Below are 14,110 nucleotides of genomic sequence, written 5' to 3'. Positions count from 1 at the left end.
AGAGAGAGAGAGAGAGAGAGAGAGAGAGAGAGAGACAGAGAGAGAGAGAGAGAGAGAGAGAGGCCCTCTGCTCCTGTGGGGACACCGAGCACAGCTTTGACATTCACCCAAGCGGAGGACCTCTCTCCTCTCCAGCCAGAGCATGTAAGGAGCTGGCGACGGCCCTCTCGAGCCCCATAAACCCCTGTGGGCTCTCCCCGCCGGGTCATTCATTAGCCAGACCCTCTCCGAGAGGGAAAAAAAGAAGGATCAGTCTTCTGGGTGACAGCAAAACACACTCACACCACTCATAAATACTCTCAGGCCAGCGTTACCATGGCACTGTTGCCACACAATAAGTCCACCAGTCCTTCAATGAACAGTGGTGGTACAGAGGGCCTGCTTTCTCCTAAAAGGCCAAATGACACACATTGATCCACCCTCTTTAAGTCTTTGTGATGATGAGAGAGAGAGAGTGAGAGAGAGAGAGAGAGAGAGAGAGAGAGAGAGAGAGATGGAACCATAGCTGGCCATGATGACATTTCAGTATGGAGTTGCAAGATTTCAATTTCATAAGGAGTGAAACATGGACCATACATGACCAACTTAGGTGATGAGTTGATCTATTATTGACTCAAACCAATCTCATGTGACACATAGTTTATCAGGACACTTGGTTTGATAGTAATGCAGTCTTTCTCTTTCCCTGCTCACAAAGTTTGGATAAAGTTTGTTACGTCACTTTATCTTACAGAAACAACAGGGTTTTTTTTATATTACAATCTACAGAGACATAACTATTACTGTCATGTAGACATAAACTAATCTCCAATGACGTCTGATGCATATTGTCCTTTTACATTAAATAAATATTCAGCAAAAGACTGACACAACTTGATGTTGAATGTTCTTCAATATGCCGTTACCCACCCACCTCCACAAAAGAGGAGAGTGAACTCAAAGTACACTGTCAACTCGCATATGTGGAATTCCTTTTAATCATTAACCTTTACAGATCCTCCCACGGATGCCGACACAAACTTTCAATCACCTAAATGGCTTGTTTTTAGAATTTCCAACATCTTACAGGTTTATCAAATGTGAATAACAATTCACACTAACAATACAAATAAAAGTTATTGATAGTCTCACTGTTTAGCGCATTAACCAACCAAGACAACTCACCCTCCTGAGCGCTCACCAGCAAAGCCTCGCCATTTAATATGAGAAAAAGAAAAGTTAACAACTCCACAGCATCCCAAATGTGTCCAGGGCTTGCTTGCATGATTCCCTCGGAGGAATGTACAACCGAACGCCTAGCTTTTAAGCCATCGGGGACAGTTACATCGTAAGTAATGTTTCGCCACTTCTCACCCAAGTTTCATTTGCCAGAGGCAATGGATACTTTTGATTGGGCAAGAGTGCACAATCTGTATTCTCATTGGTCCGCAAAAGTGCCTGTTCAACCACTTGTTTCCTAAATTCCTTCTCCAAATAAGGAACTGACGTTTAGAAAAAAAGAGTTCGGGCTCACAGAAGCAGCAATCACCCGAGAGACCCCAATGACAATTCATTGGGCATATTACTCACTTTTTCAATGGGCATATTAGGCTACTCAAGATTTTTTGTAACCACAACCCAACTATTTGTAGGCTATAGAACAGGGACAGCTCCACAATGACTCTAAAATTACTGATGATCATACAGAAGAAAACATATATTAAGCTATAGATATTAAGACCAGCTAGTTTTACGAATGTAACTTCCCATGCTTCTGTATTGCGTGTAGTTTCGCTGTCTTGTCAACAGTAGTATTTTTAAGCCTCCAACGTGATGATGTCAGCGCTTGAATTGCATGACAACGTATACGCTTATGACTGAACTCAACTGTAGGTTCCATAATGTGTGCGTAAGGGATTACGCATTACGGGTTCGACAGACACATCTTCTGTAGCCTAGCCTATATCATAAACAGACACATCACATTTTATAATTACCTAAATATTCAAAGCTTATTTTTTTAGGGCATGCGGCTGCCACCTTCTGGTAGGATACCTTTCACTTCATGGATCCCGTACAATGGGCTACACAGTCTCATTATTTAATAAAACACAACGCATAATTGTTTGCAGCAAACACACGAATGCATATAACTGAACAGTAACAATAGTTCTAAATCATTTTTATTGAGGCAAACAGAGAGATACATCGTACTTGGGTTCGTGCATACTGGCCATAGCCTACAAACCTGTCGTTCCGTGATAAATTCAGATAGGAGGTATGCGTGGCAACCTTATTGAAACATGTCATCCGTTGGTCCTGAATCCGCCGTTAAATGAGGGAAAATAAGAGCAGTTTGACCGATTTACACATCGCGTGCGAACAAACCGCTTCTCGTGACAGTGGGACAGATGCTTCTCAGGCAAGGATCCCTGCCTTCATTGCAGGAAGTGTAGCGAAGCGGTAGGGCGCATGCTCTAAAAAGCTCTCAACAAGCTAAGGATGATTTCGACGCCGTAAAAAAGGTAAGAAAGACAAACGACTTTCGTTTAAAGTTGAGTTTTTGAGAATTGCGTTGTTCTGGTTCGAGGTAGTGGGGTGTAGGTGTTATTCGGTTGGCTGCTACCGAACCGTCCGGGACCGAGACCTGAGGGGACGGGACAACGTTGCCGCACGGCTGTTGGTGTGCGTGCCGTCGCACCAGAGACGTCAGTGCTAAACGGAGAGAAAAGAAATACGAAGGCACGTTAAGGCTCAAGAAATAGCGTATCGGTCTGGCGTTGACAACCTTTGTGACAATGACAGGTCGAAGCAGCATTCTTCTCAAATACTTCTATGTGTATTCTAACCTGTTTCTCCAAGATCAAGTGCAACTGTTGTTGTGTTGTGGTTAAATAAATGGCGCATTCCTAAACACGCACAGATAGAGTAGCGAGCAAGCAAAGGGTGTGAAAGCGCAAGCCTGAACTTGGGAAAAGCTATTGCCAGAACTCTGTAAGAACATGAAAAATACATTTATTCTAATGTAACCTAGGTTGAAAGCTGGCTGAGGTTAGATGTTTTAATAATTGCCCTTTATTCAACTTTGTTTAGTGTGTCTCGCATCTAATGGTCATTTAAGCGCTGAATTTATAACAATGTAATAAGAAGATTCAGTTGCATATACAGCCAATCTTGTACGACAACAACATTTGGTAATCATAATCATACGTGCTTTGACGGCTGATTGTTTTAACTGTTCGAATGCCTCTCGTTCGCCCTTTGTGCGTGGAATTTGCACGTAGCTTTCTCTGTTGCACAGTTATGACTGTACATCACGCACTGTGACATTACTCACGCAACAACAGTGCAGCCGGCGCGTAACTGAGGGCTTGGTTGCTAATGAACTGCTTGTGTGCTTCTTCATTGCACTGGTGTTATTTAACAGCACAGTTGAATATCTATATGTGTTTGTGTTCTACTCTTAGCAGCCTATCCTGCTGGGTCTACTTTTACTACTGCTGCCACTAGTTGTAATAATAGCTTAAGAGGTTAACATTCAGTAGTAGCCTATTCATAATCACCACTCATGCGTTGTGTAGGCTAGGCTACTTGAATATTAATTTACCATAGGACGTGAACAAACATGAATGGAGATATTTCTAATATACTGGGATTGTTCTTTCCGTGTCCGTCTGTAGCGGTTTTCGGAGTCTCGAATGGCCAATGCGGGTGTCCCCATGTCTATGGGGGACATGCTGGTGGTCAAGGGAGAGGAGGGTGACACCATCACCGGCCACAAAGCCCAGGTCATCCTGCACCTTCAGTCAATTTCTCAGGGGTGAGTAGTGAGGGTGGGGCTCTAAACTCTGCCCACCTGCAAACTGAAGCCAAAATACGGATTAAACATGCAAATGAAAAGCAGATTATTTTAGCGAGTGCCCTTCTTGCCTTAAGAACCATTTAGTCATGATATACTGTATATCGACCGTGAAACATGATATGAGGCATATTGTAATCAAGATATGCATCTTCAAATGTTGTAAATAAACCAGACACTGCATTTTGATACCTATCAGTACTGTTGTCGGGTTATTTACCTTTGCTTTGTTTTCAGGTATAATATATGCACTGCGCACGTAGAATGTCGATCAGCCCTACCCTGTAGAATGCTTTGTGATCCCTCTACATAAAACACATGACTTTGTCTCCCCCTGCAGGGCAAATGACGACATTGCAGATACATCTACCACAGTTCTGGCTGTGGAGACGCACCAAGGTGAGAGGCATCCCTCATACCAATCCTACTTGTTCCTCCTCCTCTCCACATGTGTGTTTTTTTGTCCTGTTGCCCGATAGGAATACAGACTAGTTCAGTTCACTTGCATCATGTCCATGCTTGCCATAGAAGTGGCTCATCTGCCGTGTATGATAAGATCAGTCCTTGCTTCAAAGGGCAAGCATATGCTCATCAGATAACTAGATATTTGTTGACTTAGGCTGCGCATGTATAGTCTGACACAGTCAGGCATGTTTTGCTGTAACATCCCCTTCTTTCCCCCAACAGAGGACAGCAGTACAGATGGGGAGGAGGTGGAGTATGGGTACCCCATCACCTGTGGCGACAGCAGAGCAGTCCTCCTCTACAAGAAGTTTGTGTGTCCAGGCATTAATGTCAAATGTGTCAAGGTGCGTCCATGAACAACCCCTGCAACATTTTTGAATTTGTATTCATGTCAACCCTCTCTGAATATGAACTACATTAATTAATGCATTCTATTGATTCATTGATGAGTAGAATTTTAAATAAAAATTTCCCTGGCAGCATTTTTGCTTTAACTATTTAACTCTACATATTGGCTGTGTCTTATGAATGCCAAATTTGCTTGACATAGTTCCTGCTCCTAGTGTATGCTTTCCATGCAGTTCAATGACCAGCTGATTAGCCCAAAGCAGTTTGTTCAGCTGGCTGGCAAATCCACTCTGAAGGACTGGAAGAGAGCCATTCGCCTGGGAGGGGTTATGCTCAGGTAATGTAGACACACACACACACACACACACACACACACACACACACACACACACACACACACACACACACACACACACACACACACACGTGTACACATAGACACATATGGAAGTGCCTGATCCGATCAGAATTTCATCAGGAATGAAAGAGGTAGTGTAGTCCCCATAGTCTGAACAAACACCCATGTATACAGCCATTCTGATTGCCTGCTGCTATATCTTCCCAATGAAAAGTAGGCAACAACGGCTATTCCGATCAAAGATTCTAAAGCGCTTGAAAGCACCTGATAGGAATAGACGTACCCCATGTAAACAGAGGGCACAAAACGTTCAATCGGAATAGTTTAATCGGAGTGACTAAAAAAACTGTCCATGTAAACATGGGAATCAGTGTGCTGTTTGCACTGCATGCTAATCGGGCATTTCCCAGTGAGCATTAAATGTGTTAAACTAAACCAGTAGTTGACATAAATGGCAACTAACTAGATGTAGCGCAAAGCGGTACAAAATATGACCGCCGCTCAGTTTTTTGTGCATTCTCTCCGCAACAAAACAAATCACGCTTGTCAATTTGTTTCCATCTCCTATTCCATCCCCTACTGCAACTTTTATGTGTGTAAATGAGTGTGTGCATGTGTGCGCTTGCTTTTGTGTACAGTATGTGTGCTTCTCTGTCTGTGAGTTTTTGCTTGTGTGTGTGTCTGATGGGGTAATGGGCTGTGTGTGTGTGTGTGTGTGTGTGTGTGTGTCTGTGTGTGATGGGGTAATGGGCTGTGTGCGTGTGTGTGAGTGTGTGTGTGTGTGTGTGTGTGTGTGTGTGTGTGTGTGTGTCTGTGTGTCTGTGTGTGTGTATGTTCACTTGTGAGTGTATGTGTGTGGGTAATGAGGTGTGTGTGTGTGTGTGTTTGTGTGTCTATGTGCGTGTTTGTGTGTGCGTGTGTGTGGGTGTGTGTGTGCATACGTACGTGCGTGTACATGTTTATGTGTGTGTCTTTGTGTGTGTGTGTGTCTTTGTGTGTGTGTGTGTGTGTGACTGTGTATGTGTGTGTGTGTGTTTATATGTGTGTGTGTGTGGAGTACAGTCACTTAATGTACACATATATTCATGTATTATATAGTCCCCCATGAACCAAATTACACACAACTTGGCATACTTTCATACGGTGTCAAACCAAAGATACCTGCAATTAAAATGCCTAATTTTTGCTTTTTCAATTTTGACTAGGTGGCGCTATATATTAAATGAGTGGTCATGGGATGGGTTGACATGGCCCCTGGACACCAACCTATGAAAAATATTTGGTCATCCTAGGACCCATGGTTCTCAATATTCACAGAAAACTGTGTCCTGCCATCTACAGGCCAGTTGGTGTATAGTCACTAAATGTACACATACATTAATTTATTGTATGGCCCCCTCATGAACAGAATTCCACGTTAGATGGATCAAAACAAAAAACAATGGTTCTGTGTCGCCCTTGTGGGGCTACAAGCCCACCAAGTTTCGTTCACCCTGGTTTTTCAGTGTCCCGGGAATCCTTGACGGAAAATTACTGATGCAAAAAAAAAGAAGAAGAAAAAAAAAAACTCTGACTAAATATATATGGCCGCTGCTTCGCTGCGCGAATTACAGTATTATTTAATGACGTCATGACTACACTCTGAAGGAATGGATAGGAACATGTGCAAATAGCAGAGTTAACGTCACAAAAACTGCAGCAACACAATATGCATATAAATCCAAGACATTATAATAGAGCCTGTGTCAAATCAAAACAGACTCAGGTACTCAAGAACAGGAGCACCAGTAGTTTTCCTTGACTGTGTTTTTCTCTGTCGGCACTCCTCTGTTGCAGGAAAATGATGGACTCAGGCCAGATCGACTTCTACCAGCATGACACGGTGTGCACCAACTCGTGCCGCAGCACCAAGTTTGACCTCCTCATCAACAGCACTCGCCTGCCCTCCATGACCACGCCCACCTCTCCACTGCCAGGTAAGCTGCACACCTTAGCAGCACCCCTCCCACCACTGCCAGTTCAGTCACATACCTGAACTCTATGGGTGTCTCTCATTTGGGCTTTTATACATCCTCCCTCGCTCCTCGGGCCTCGATCCTCACTGATCTACATAAAGAATGATGGGGCGAAAACAACGGGATAGTTTATCCAGTGTTAGTTATAGATTAGTTATTATTAATTATTGCACCAGTTAAACTCTCGCGGGAACAAAGAAATTGGAAATGCAGTTTTGCTCTACACACTTTTGTCCTTTGCTTTCTAGTGGATACTGTGATCTTTGGTACGTTTACATGGCACACTTGGATCTATGCTACCCCAGAGCTAACTTGCTGTGCAATTTGTTATAGGTAGCCCGGTGGGCAAAGATGGCAAACTTCACCGCCAGAGACGGTTTTAAAGCGAGACGACTCATATGAGGGTCAATTCCGGTTTCCCTGTGACGTAGTGCCACTCCCATTTAGGAGGCAAACGGGAGAAATAAACCTTATCTCGGATTATGACCATTCCCTTAGCCCTACATTCAGCAATGCAAGTAACAAACCCATATTCTACAAGGCACACGTCTATCTAACATTCCCACATTGAAATTGTATTTTCCAGCATGATAAATACATAGAAAAATAACTTTGTTCACGACCTGTCCCTCCTGACCTGACCTGGCTGTCTCCGCTAATTGCGCAGGCCACCTGTTATCAACGGCACACTGCTTCTACTGCTTCTACACTGGTCTAAACCGATTACTCGTCACTGATCACGCCCAGATAGGAGGCGGAAGTGGGCACCATTTCATTCCATTGAAAACCCCCTTTATGATTCATCTTCCTAACTATACGATCTTTGTTACCACCATTACATGGCCAAGTAAGCCCCACACCTGAGCATCTATCCATGCTCACCATCACCAGGTGCTGGAAGCCCCAGTGGTTTCAATAAATTGAATTTGAAGCTGAAGTTAGAGTGAAGGCTAGAAAAATTATCCATTTGAAATACTTTCAGCTGTCTTACAAGTCACAGCAGGCATCAAGGTAGCAGCTATGAACTTTGTTTCAGACGGCCTAGTAGGATAACACTGTTGCCAGGATACCAGAAAGCAGAATAATGTCATGTTGACTGCATAGCTCTAAGAAAAAAATATCTGTTGCCAATTACCATTCAGCTGCACATAATTAGATAGAATTTTGAATGTTGAAGGCAGACTTCTACACTGCCTTCAAAATTCATCAAAACGAACATATCTTAGAAGGCAGCATCTTATATCAATATTTGATTCAGACATGCCTTGATGTCTTGCTGCCACTATTTTGTGTTCACACTGCTTTTTGATTTCAGTGATTAGGTTTAGTAAAGCTGCTTTTTTCGAAGTAAAGATATGGTCTGTATGAAAAAGGCTATCAATATTGTGGGAAATATTTGTTTGAGAGACTGCCACTCAAAGTGGTGTGATGTCTTTGAGCTAAATCTAAGCTGGTTTCTGGCCGTTAAATTTATTAGATGGATTTTACTGCAACCGATTTCCATCCATCCTTATTGTCTTCATTACTGGACAAGCTGCCAACATGTTGACCCCAAATCAGCACTCTCAGCCCCATCTTTGGGGATGTCCTGCATTTCTGACCTATTGCTGTAATTGAGGCAGTGATACAGATGGTAAACCTTCCTGTTTGTCATTGCTCAGATGAAATGCAGCCATATACTATGCCTTTTTCAGGTGATAGGGCCAGTGTGTGCAGTGTGTTAAGTTAAGTGCAGCGTGTCATAGAGAGTCTGTCTTTCTGTCTTTCCTCTCTGCCTCTTTTTCCCTCCCTCTCTTATTCCTCCTCTCAATCACTCTCTCTCTCTCATTCCTCCTCTCAATCACTCCATCTCTTCCTCTCTCTCTCTTATTCTTCCTCTCAATCACTCTATCTCCTCCTCTCTCTCTTTCTCTCTTATTCCTCCTCTCAATCACTCTATCTCTTCCTCTCTGTCTTATTCCTCCTTTCAATCACTCTCTCCTCTCTCTCTTTCTCTCTTATTCCTCCTCTCAATCACTCCATCACATCCTCTCTCTCTCTTATTCCTCCTCTCAATCACTCCATCTCTTCCTCTGTCTGTGTCCCTGTGAGCAGGAGGTGGGGGTCAGATGCTGTTCATGGAGGACAAGTCTGAAGACTCAGGCAGTGTCATGATGGAGGCGCGGGCCAGTCACATGATCCCTGTCCAATCACAGGCCAACGGAGACATCAAGAAAGAAGCAGAGGACCCAGGTGAATGGATGAATGAATGAATGAATGAAAGAACGAACGAACGAACGAACGAACGAACGAACGAACGAACGAACGAACGAACGAACGAACGGACGGACGGACGGACGGATGGATGGATGAATGAACGAACGAACAAATGAACAATTCATTGAAGGAATGAATGAATGAAACCTTTATTGCCCTGAGGGGAGTGATAATGATGAACTTACAGTTTTTTACAGTCACTTTGCTACTATTTTCAGAACCTTGATGTCATTTTTCACAACTCTAGACACAAAATTCACAACCAATGATCAAAATGCACATTTTTCAAAACTCTAACCCTTTTCTCAATTGCTTGGATACAATACACATACAACTTAGATTATTTGTTCATTCAACAAAACTCACCTGTTCAATATGATACAACTTAACATCAAAGTACTACTATTTCAAAAGGCAATTCACACATTACATTTCAAATGAGCGTCTATTCATTTCCTTACAATGATCTAACTATCAATTGATACAACTGCTCAAAATGATAAGTAACTGTTGCATTACTCTTAATGCATAGATGTATGGAAACACAAAACAGACACACATTCTTCCATGTTTACTGCAAATCATGAAAGTTTCAAGATACTGTAATGAGATTCACTGTCACCAATTAGCGTGGAGCATGAACCAATTAGACTACAATATCCATGGATGTAGCCTAATATTTTACAGTATATCTTTATATACAGTAAAATAAATATATATTTTATATTTTATGTTTTCATCAGGCTGTCTTTTCTTTTCTATTTCATAGCTAATTATTTTTACTTTAATTCAAATAAACCTATGTTGTGATTGTACTGTAGTGTTTTGCATCAATATATTACAAACTTTGTCCAATGATTCCACTGTGTCTGTAGTATTCTCTCTACTATTGCAGTACTTTTACAGAGATGTGTTTACTGTACTGTTCCTGTAGTACCATAATGAAACCTGTATCACCTATTTTGTTCTACAATATCTAATGATTGTATGAACAATGACACAATGAAACTATAGGTTACTTGTGTGCGGGTGATCTATAGTTATGTTTCAGTGGCATTTCACAGTAAATTTGTTTTTTGAACCAATGATTGTGCAAGTGCAAGATTTCTTTGAAGATGTGAATGCACAATCTAATGTTTTGAATATTAGATAACCTGTGTTACAAGTGGTAACCGTTTTGAGTTTTGTGTCTAGAGTTGTGAAAAATGACATCAAGGTTCTGAAAATAGTAGCAAAGCGATTGTAAAAAACTGTATTATCATTGTTGACCAAAAGACACATATGGGTGAGGTCGGTGTTTGTCGAGTCAGGCAGGGTAGGAGAGTGGGTGGGGAAATAGGGAAATACTGTAGACAGACGGAGAGAGTAGTGTTTGGTTAGAGCATAGATTCTGTGTAATTCTAGGTGATTATGTTTATTCAAACTCATTATTATGTGTGTGCCTGTTATGTGTGTGTGTGTGTGTGTGTGTGTGTGTGTGTGTGTGTGTGTGTGTGTGTGTGTGTGTGTGTGTCTGTTATGGTGTGTGTGTGTGTGTGTGTGTGTGTGTGTGTGTGTGTGTGTGTGTGTGTGTGTGTGTGTGTGTGTGTTATGGTGTGTGTGTGTGTGTGTGTCCAGATGAGTCTCTGAGCTTCTGGCAGGGCCTGTCTGAGTTGGGGCTGGTGGGGGAGGTGGTGTCCAGCATCCGCACGGAGCTGCTCGCCCTGCTGCGGGGGGTGGAACAGCGAGGGGAGCAGGCGCTCCTGCATCACACAGGTGGGTACACACACACTCACACACACACACAGAATTGTATGAACACACACACTACACATACACACACACACACACACACACAGAATTGTATAAACACACACACACACACACACACACACACACACACACACGCACACACACACACACACACATACACGCACACATACATACACACAGATGATGAAACACACACACACACACACACACACGCAGATGTACAACTACAAACACACACACATACATACACACAGACGACGAAACACACACACACACACACACACACACGGGGCTTCCCAGTCTTGCATTGCAATCACACACTTGTTTAATAATTTAGAGGCTAGATGTTTTCCTCTGTTCACTGTACTGTGTCTGTGATGAAACATAGCGCCCATGAAACACATGACCACCTCGGAATCACCTCGGATATCTCAGCACACACACACATACACACAGGTGTACAAACGCACACACACGCATACACACACTCACGTACAATACCAGCCCACACGTGCACACACACACAGATACACACACATATGCAGGCACACGTACACACACACATTGTTCAAAAGGTTACAATCATAAATGTTTCCTTTCGCCTGACCTTTCTCATGGTACTTTTTCATGTCCCAATGTATAAGGTGCGGAATGTCACCTGTCAGTGTACTAACTGTTGTGTGTGTGTATGTGTGTGTGTTGGTGTGTGTGTGTGTGTGTGTGTGTATGCGCGTGTTCGTGTGTGTATATGTGTATATGTTTGTATGTTTGTGTGTGTGTGTGTGTGTGCGTGCGTGCGTGCGTGTGTGTGCCTATGTCTGTTATCACCTCAGATGCAGCGGTGCTGAGCACGCTCACTCAGATGTTCGGGCTGCTGGACTCGGTCAGGCAGGTTCTGGACCTGCAGCGCAGCAGGACGTCCCAGAACGAAGACCTGCTCCACAACCGACTGGACGGTGAGGACAACAACAGCCCACCCGCCCCATCACACTGCCCTTTCTCCACCAACATTCAGAAAGATTCGGTGCCTTTGTTGCACTTCATTTCTATTCCGATTAAAATCGGAATAACAGCTCAATCGGAATAAAATTAATAAATAATAAATACAATTAATAATAATAATATATATAATTAATAATTAATAATAATTAATAAATATAAACACCTCAATCGTAAGGACAATGTCTGATTTGATCAGAATTTTTTCATTCATTTTTCAATCGGAATGACAAATAAAAAAAAACAAAAAACACACACAAAAACTGTCCATGTAAATGTGACTAATGTAATGCCTTTTGACTTGTATGTGCTCCCTACAGTTCTAGAATGCCAGCTGGACAATCAGAAGAGGCAGCCGCTGGACTGGAGGACGCACCCCTCGTCGCCGTTCCCCATCATCGTGCACACTCCCCTGGAGGCCACGCCCTTCTGCCGGCCCCCGTTCGGCAAGCGTCCGCGCCTGCAGCGCTCCACCTCCACCTCCTCCGCGCTCTTCTCCTCCGCCTCCTCCGGCACCGCCTCCTCCGGGAGCCCCTTCACGGTGCTGTCCCCCATCACCTTCTCCCCCGTGGGGCAGACGCTGTCGGTGCCTGGGCTCCCCATCTCCAGCCTGGCTCAGCTCCCCACCGGCTCCCAGCTCTTCCCCCTCCACTCGGCCTCGGGGGGTTACCGGGGGAAGGCCGAGGCGGTGGTGGGGGTCAGTCCGGCCTCGGGGCTCAGTCTGCCGGGTGCGGCACACCTGAGGCCCGCGGGGGCTTTCGGTGCCGTGGAGGAGAGACCTCCATCCAGGGGAGAGATGCAGGAGAGGGAGGATATGGAGGAGGAGAGAGGGGGGTCTGAGAGGGAGGAGGAGGAGGGGGAGGAGGAGGAGGTGGAGGATAGGGGGAGGAAGCGAGGCGTGGAGGAGGAAGAGGAGGGGGAGGAGTCGATGGCGGAGGAGAGGAGGCGGGAGGAGAGGAGGTGCAGAGAGGAGGACGGGGAGAGAACACGCAAAACGACAGGAAAGAAAAAGAGCCACAAGAGAGCGTTCCACTAAGCAGCAGGAAATAGCCTCCAATCCACACCACCGAGGGAGAGAGAGAGAGAGAGAGAGAGAGAGAGAGAGAGAGAGAGAGAGAGAGAGAGAGAGAGAGAGAGAGAGGGAGAGGGAGAGGAGGAGGGAGAGAGAGAGAGAGAGAGTGAGAGATGGTTGTCCATGTGACAAACTTCAGGGAGTTTTTATTCTAACATGGCCGTATCACTAGCCTCTATCTTCCTTTCTCGGGGAAGACCACCACAAGCGTGTAGCCTAGGACCTTTGAACATGAGAACACAGCTGCAGCGGCCTCCTCTGTCCTAGTCCTTTATAATGCAGAGATCGGTTGATGTGGTCCACCATCCTACATGTTTTTTTCTCCTGGATGGTGAAGTAATGTATACCTCTACACACCTATGACTGGATTCAATACTTGATTCTTTCCCCTCTGGCCACAAGTGATTTTAAGCCAAAAAAAAAATCACTGTTTTCTATACTTTCAAATATGTTTACTCTTCTGGAGTTTCAGGGTTTCATGACTGTTTCAACTACACAGTTCTTTTGTTGGCAGAGTATACTTTTGTGTATATGTGAATAGTTTGTATGTCGAATTTTCATTACACTTTAAATTTATATATTGGATATGTATACATATATACGGCATATAGGGAATTCCAGGTGTTCCAGACAAATTTATTGACTTCTAATTTTGTTTTACATCAGAATTTGTTTTGCCCTTGTTCGGTGTTAAAAGATAATTGAAGTTTTCAAGGACAGTATTAGTCATTAGTGATTATTTTGTTTTGTCAACGTTCATCCCTTTTGCAGCCAGTATTATGTAGCCCCTGTTTTACAGTTAGTTTGGCTCTTGTCATAGTGGTACTTGCATAGTGACTTTGCGCCCTTAGGTCGGTTCTTGGAGATAAAAACAAAACCTAATTGTAGGGATTTGCTGGAAGGGAAACATTTGTCATGGAAGCATCTAGCCTGAGGAAAAAAAAAGAAGTGGAAACTGTTACTTGTACAATTAGTTTAACCGACACATGGATATACTCATTGTTTGT

At 43.7% G+C, this 14,110-nt stretch overlaps 2 protein-coding genes across 2 annotated transcripts in view; one reads left to right on the top strand and one right to left on the bottom strand.

The window, feature by feature from the left end:
- Nucleotides 1–1,349, bottom strand: part of si:dkey-34d22.1 (discoidin, CUB and LCCL domain-containing protein 1) — a 23,526-nt gene extending 22,177 nt beyond the window's left edge. The window contains exon 1 of the mRNA XM_062539279.1: nucleotides 1,165–1,349. Coding sequence (XP_062395263.1) covers nucleotides 1,165–1,264 — 100 coding nt within the window. The 5' untranslated portion in view covers nucleotides 1,265–1,349. The remainder of the gene's footprint in view (nucleotides 1–1,164) is intronic.
- Nucleotides 1,350–2,660: 1,311 nt separating this feature from the next.
- On the top strand, nucleotides 2,661–12,851 carry LOC134083438 (glucocorticoid modulatory element-binding protein 1-like; the record flags this gene model as incomplete). The annotated part of the gene is made up of 10 exons (XM_062539761.1): nucleotides 2,661–2,784; nucleotides 3,660–3,799; nucleotides 4,179–4,237; nucleotides 4,526–4,647; nucleotides 4,885–4,988; nucleotides 6,846–6,985; nucleotides 9,119–9,256; nucleotides 10,898–11,035; nucleotides 11,866–11,988; nucleotides 12,352–12,851. Coding segments are annotated over exons 2-10 (1,446 nt in total), but the record flags the coding sequence as incomplete, so codon positions are not given.
- Between the last annotated feature and the right edge of the window lie 1,259 nt (nucleotides 12,852–14,110).

Source organism: Sardina pilchardus, chromosome 6 (assembly GCF_963854185.1).
Source record: "Sardina pilchardus chromosome 6, fSarPil1.1, whole genome shotgun sequence".
Lineage (NCBI taxonomy): Eukaryota > Metazoa > Chordata > Actinopteri > Clupeiformes > Clupeidae > Sardina > Sardina pilchardus.
The sequence above is the reverse complement of the archived record's forward strand: the minus strand, read 5'-3'. Positions and strand labels throughout refer to the sequence as shown.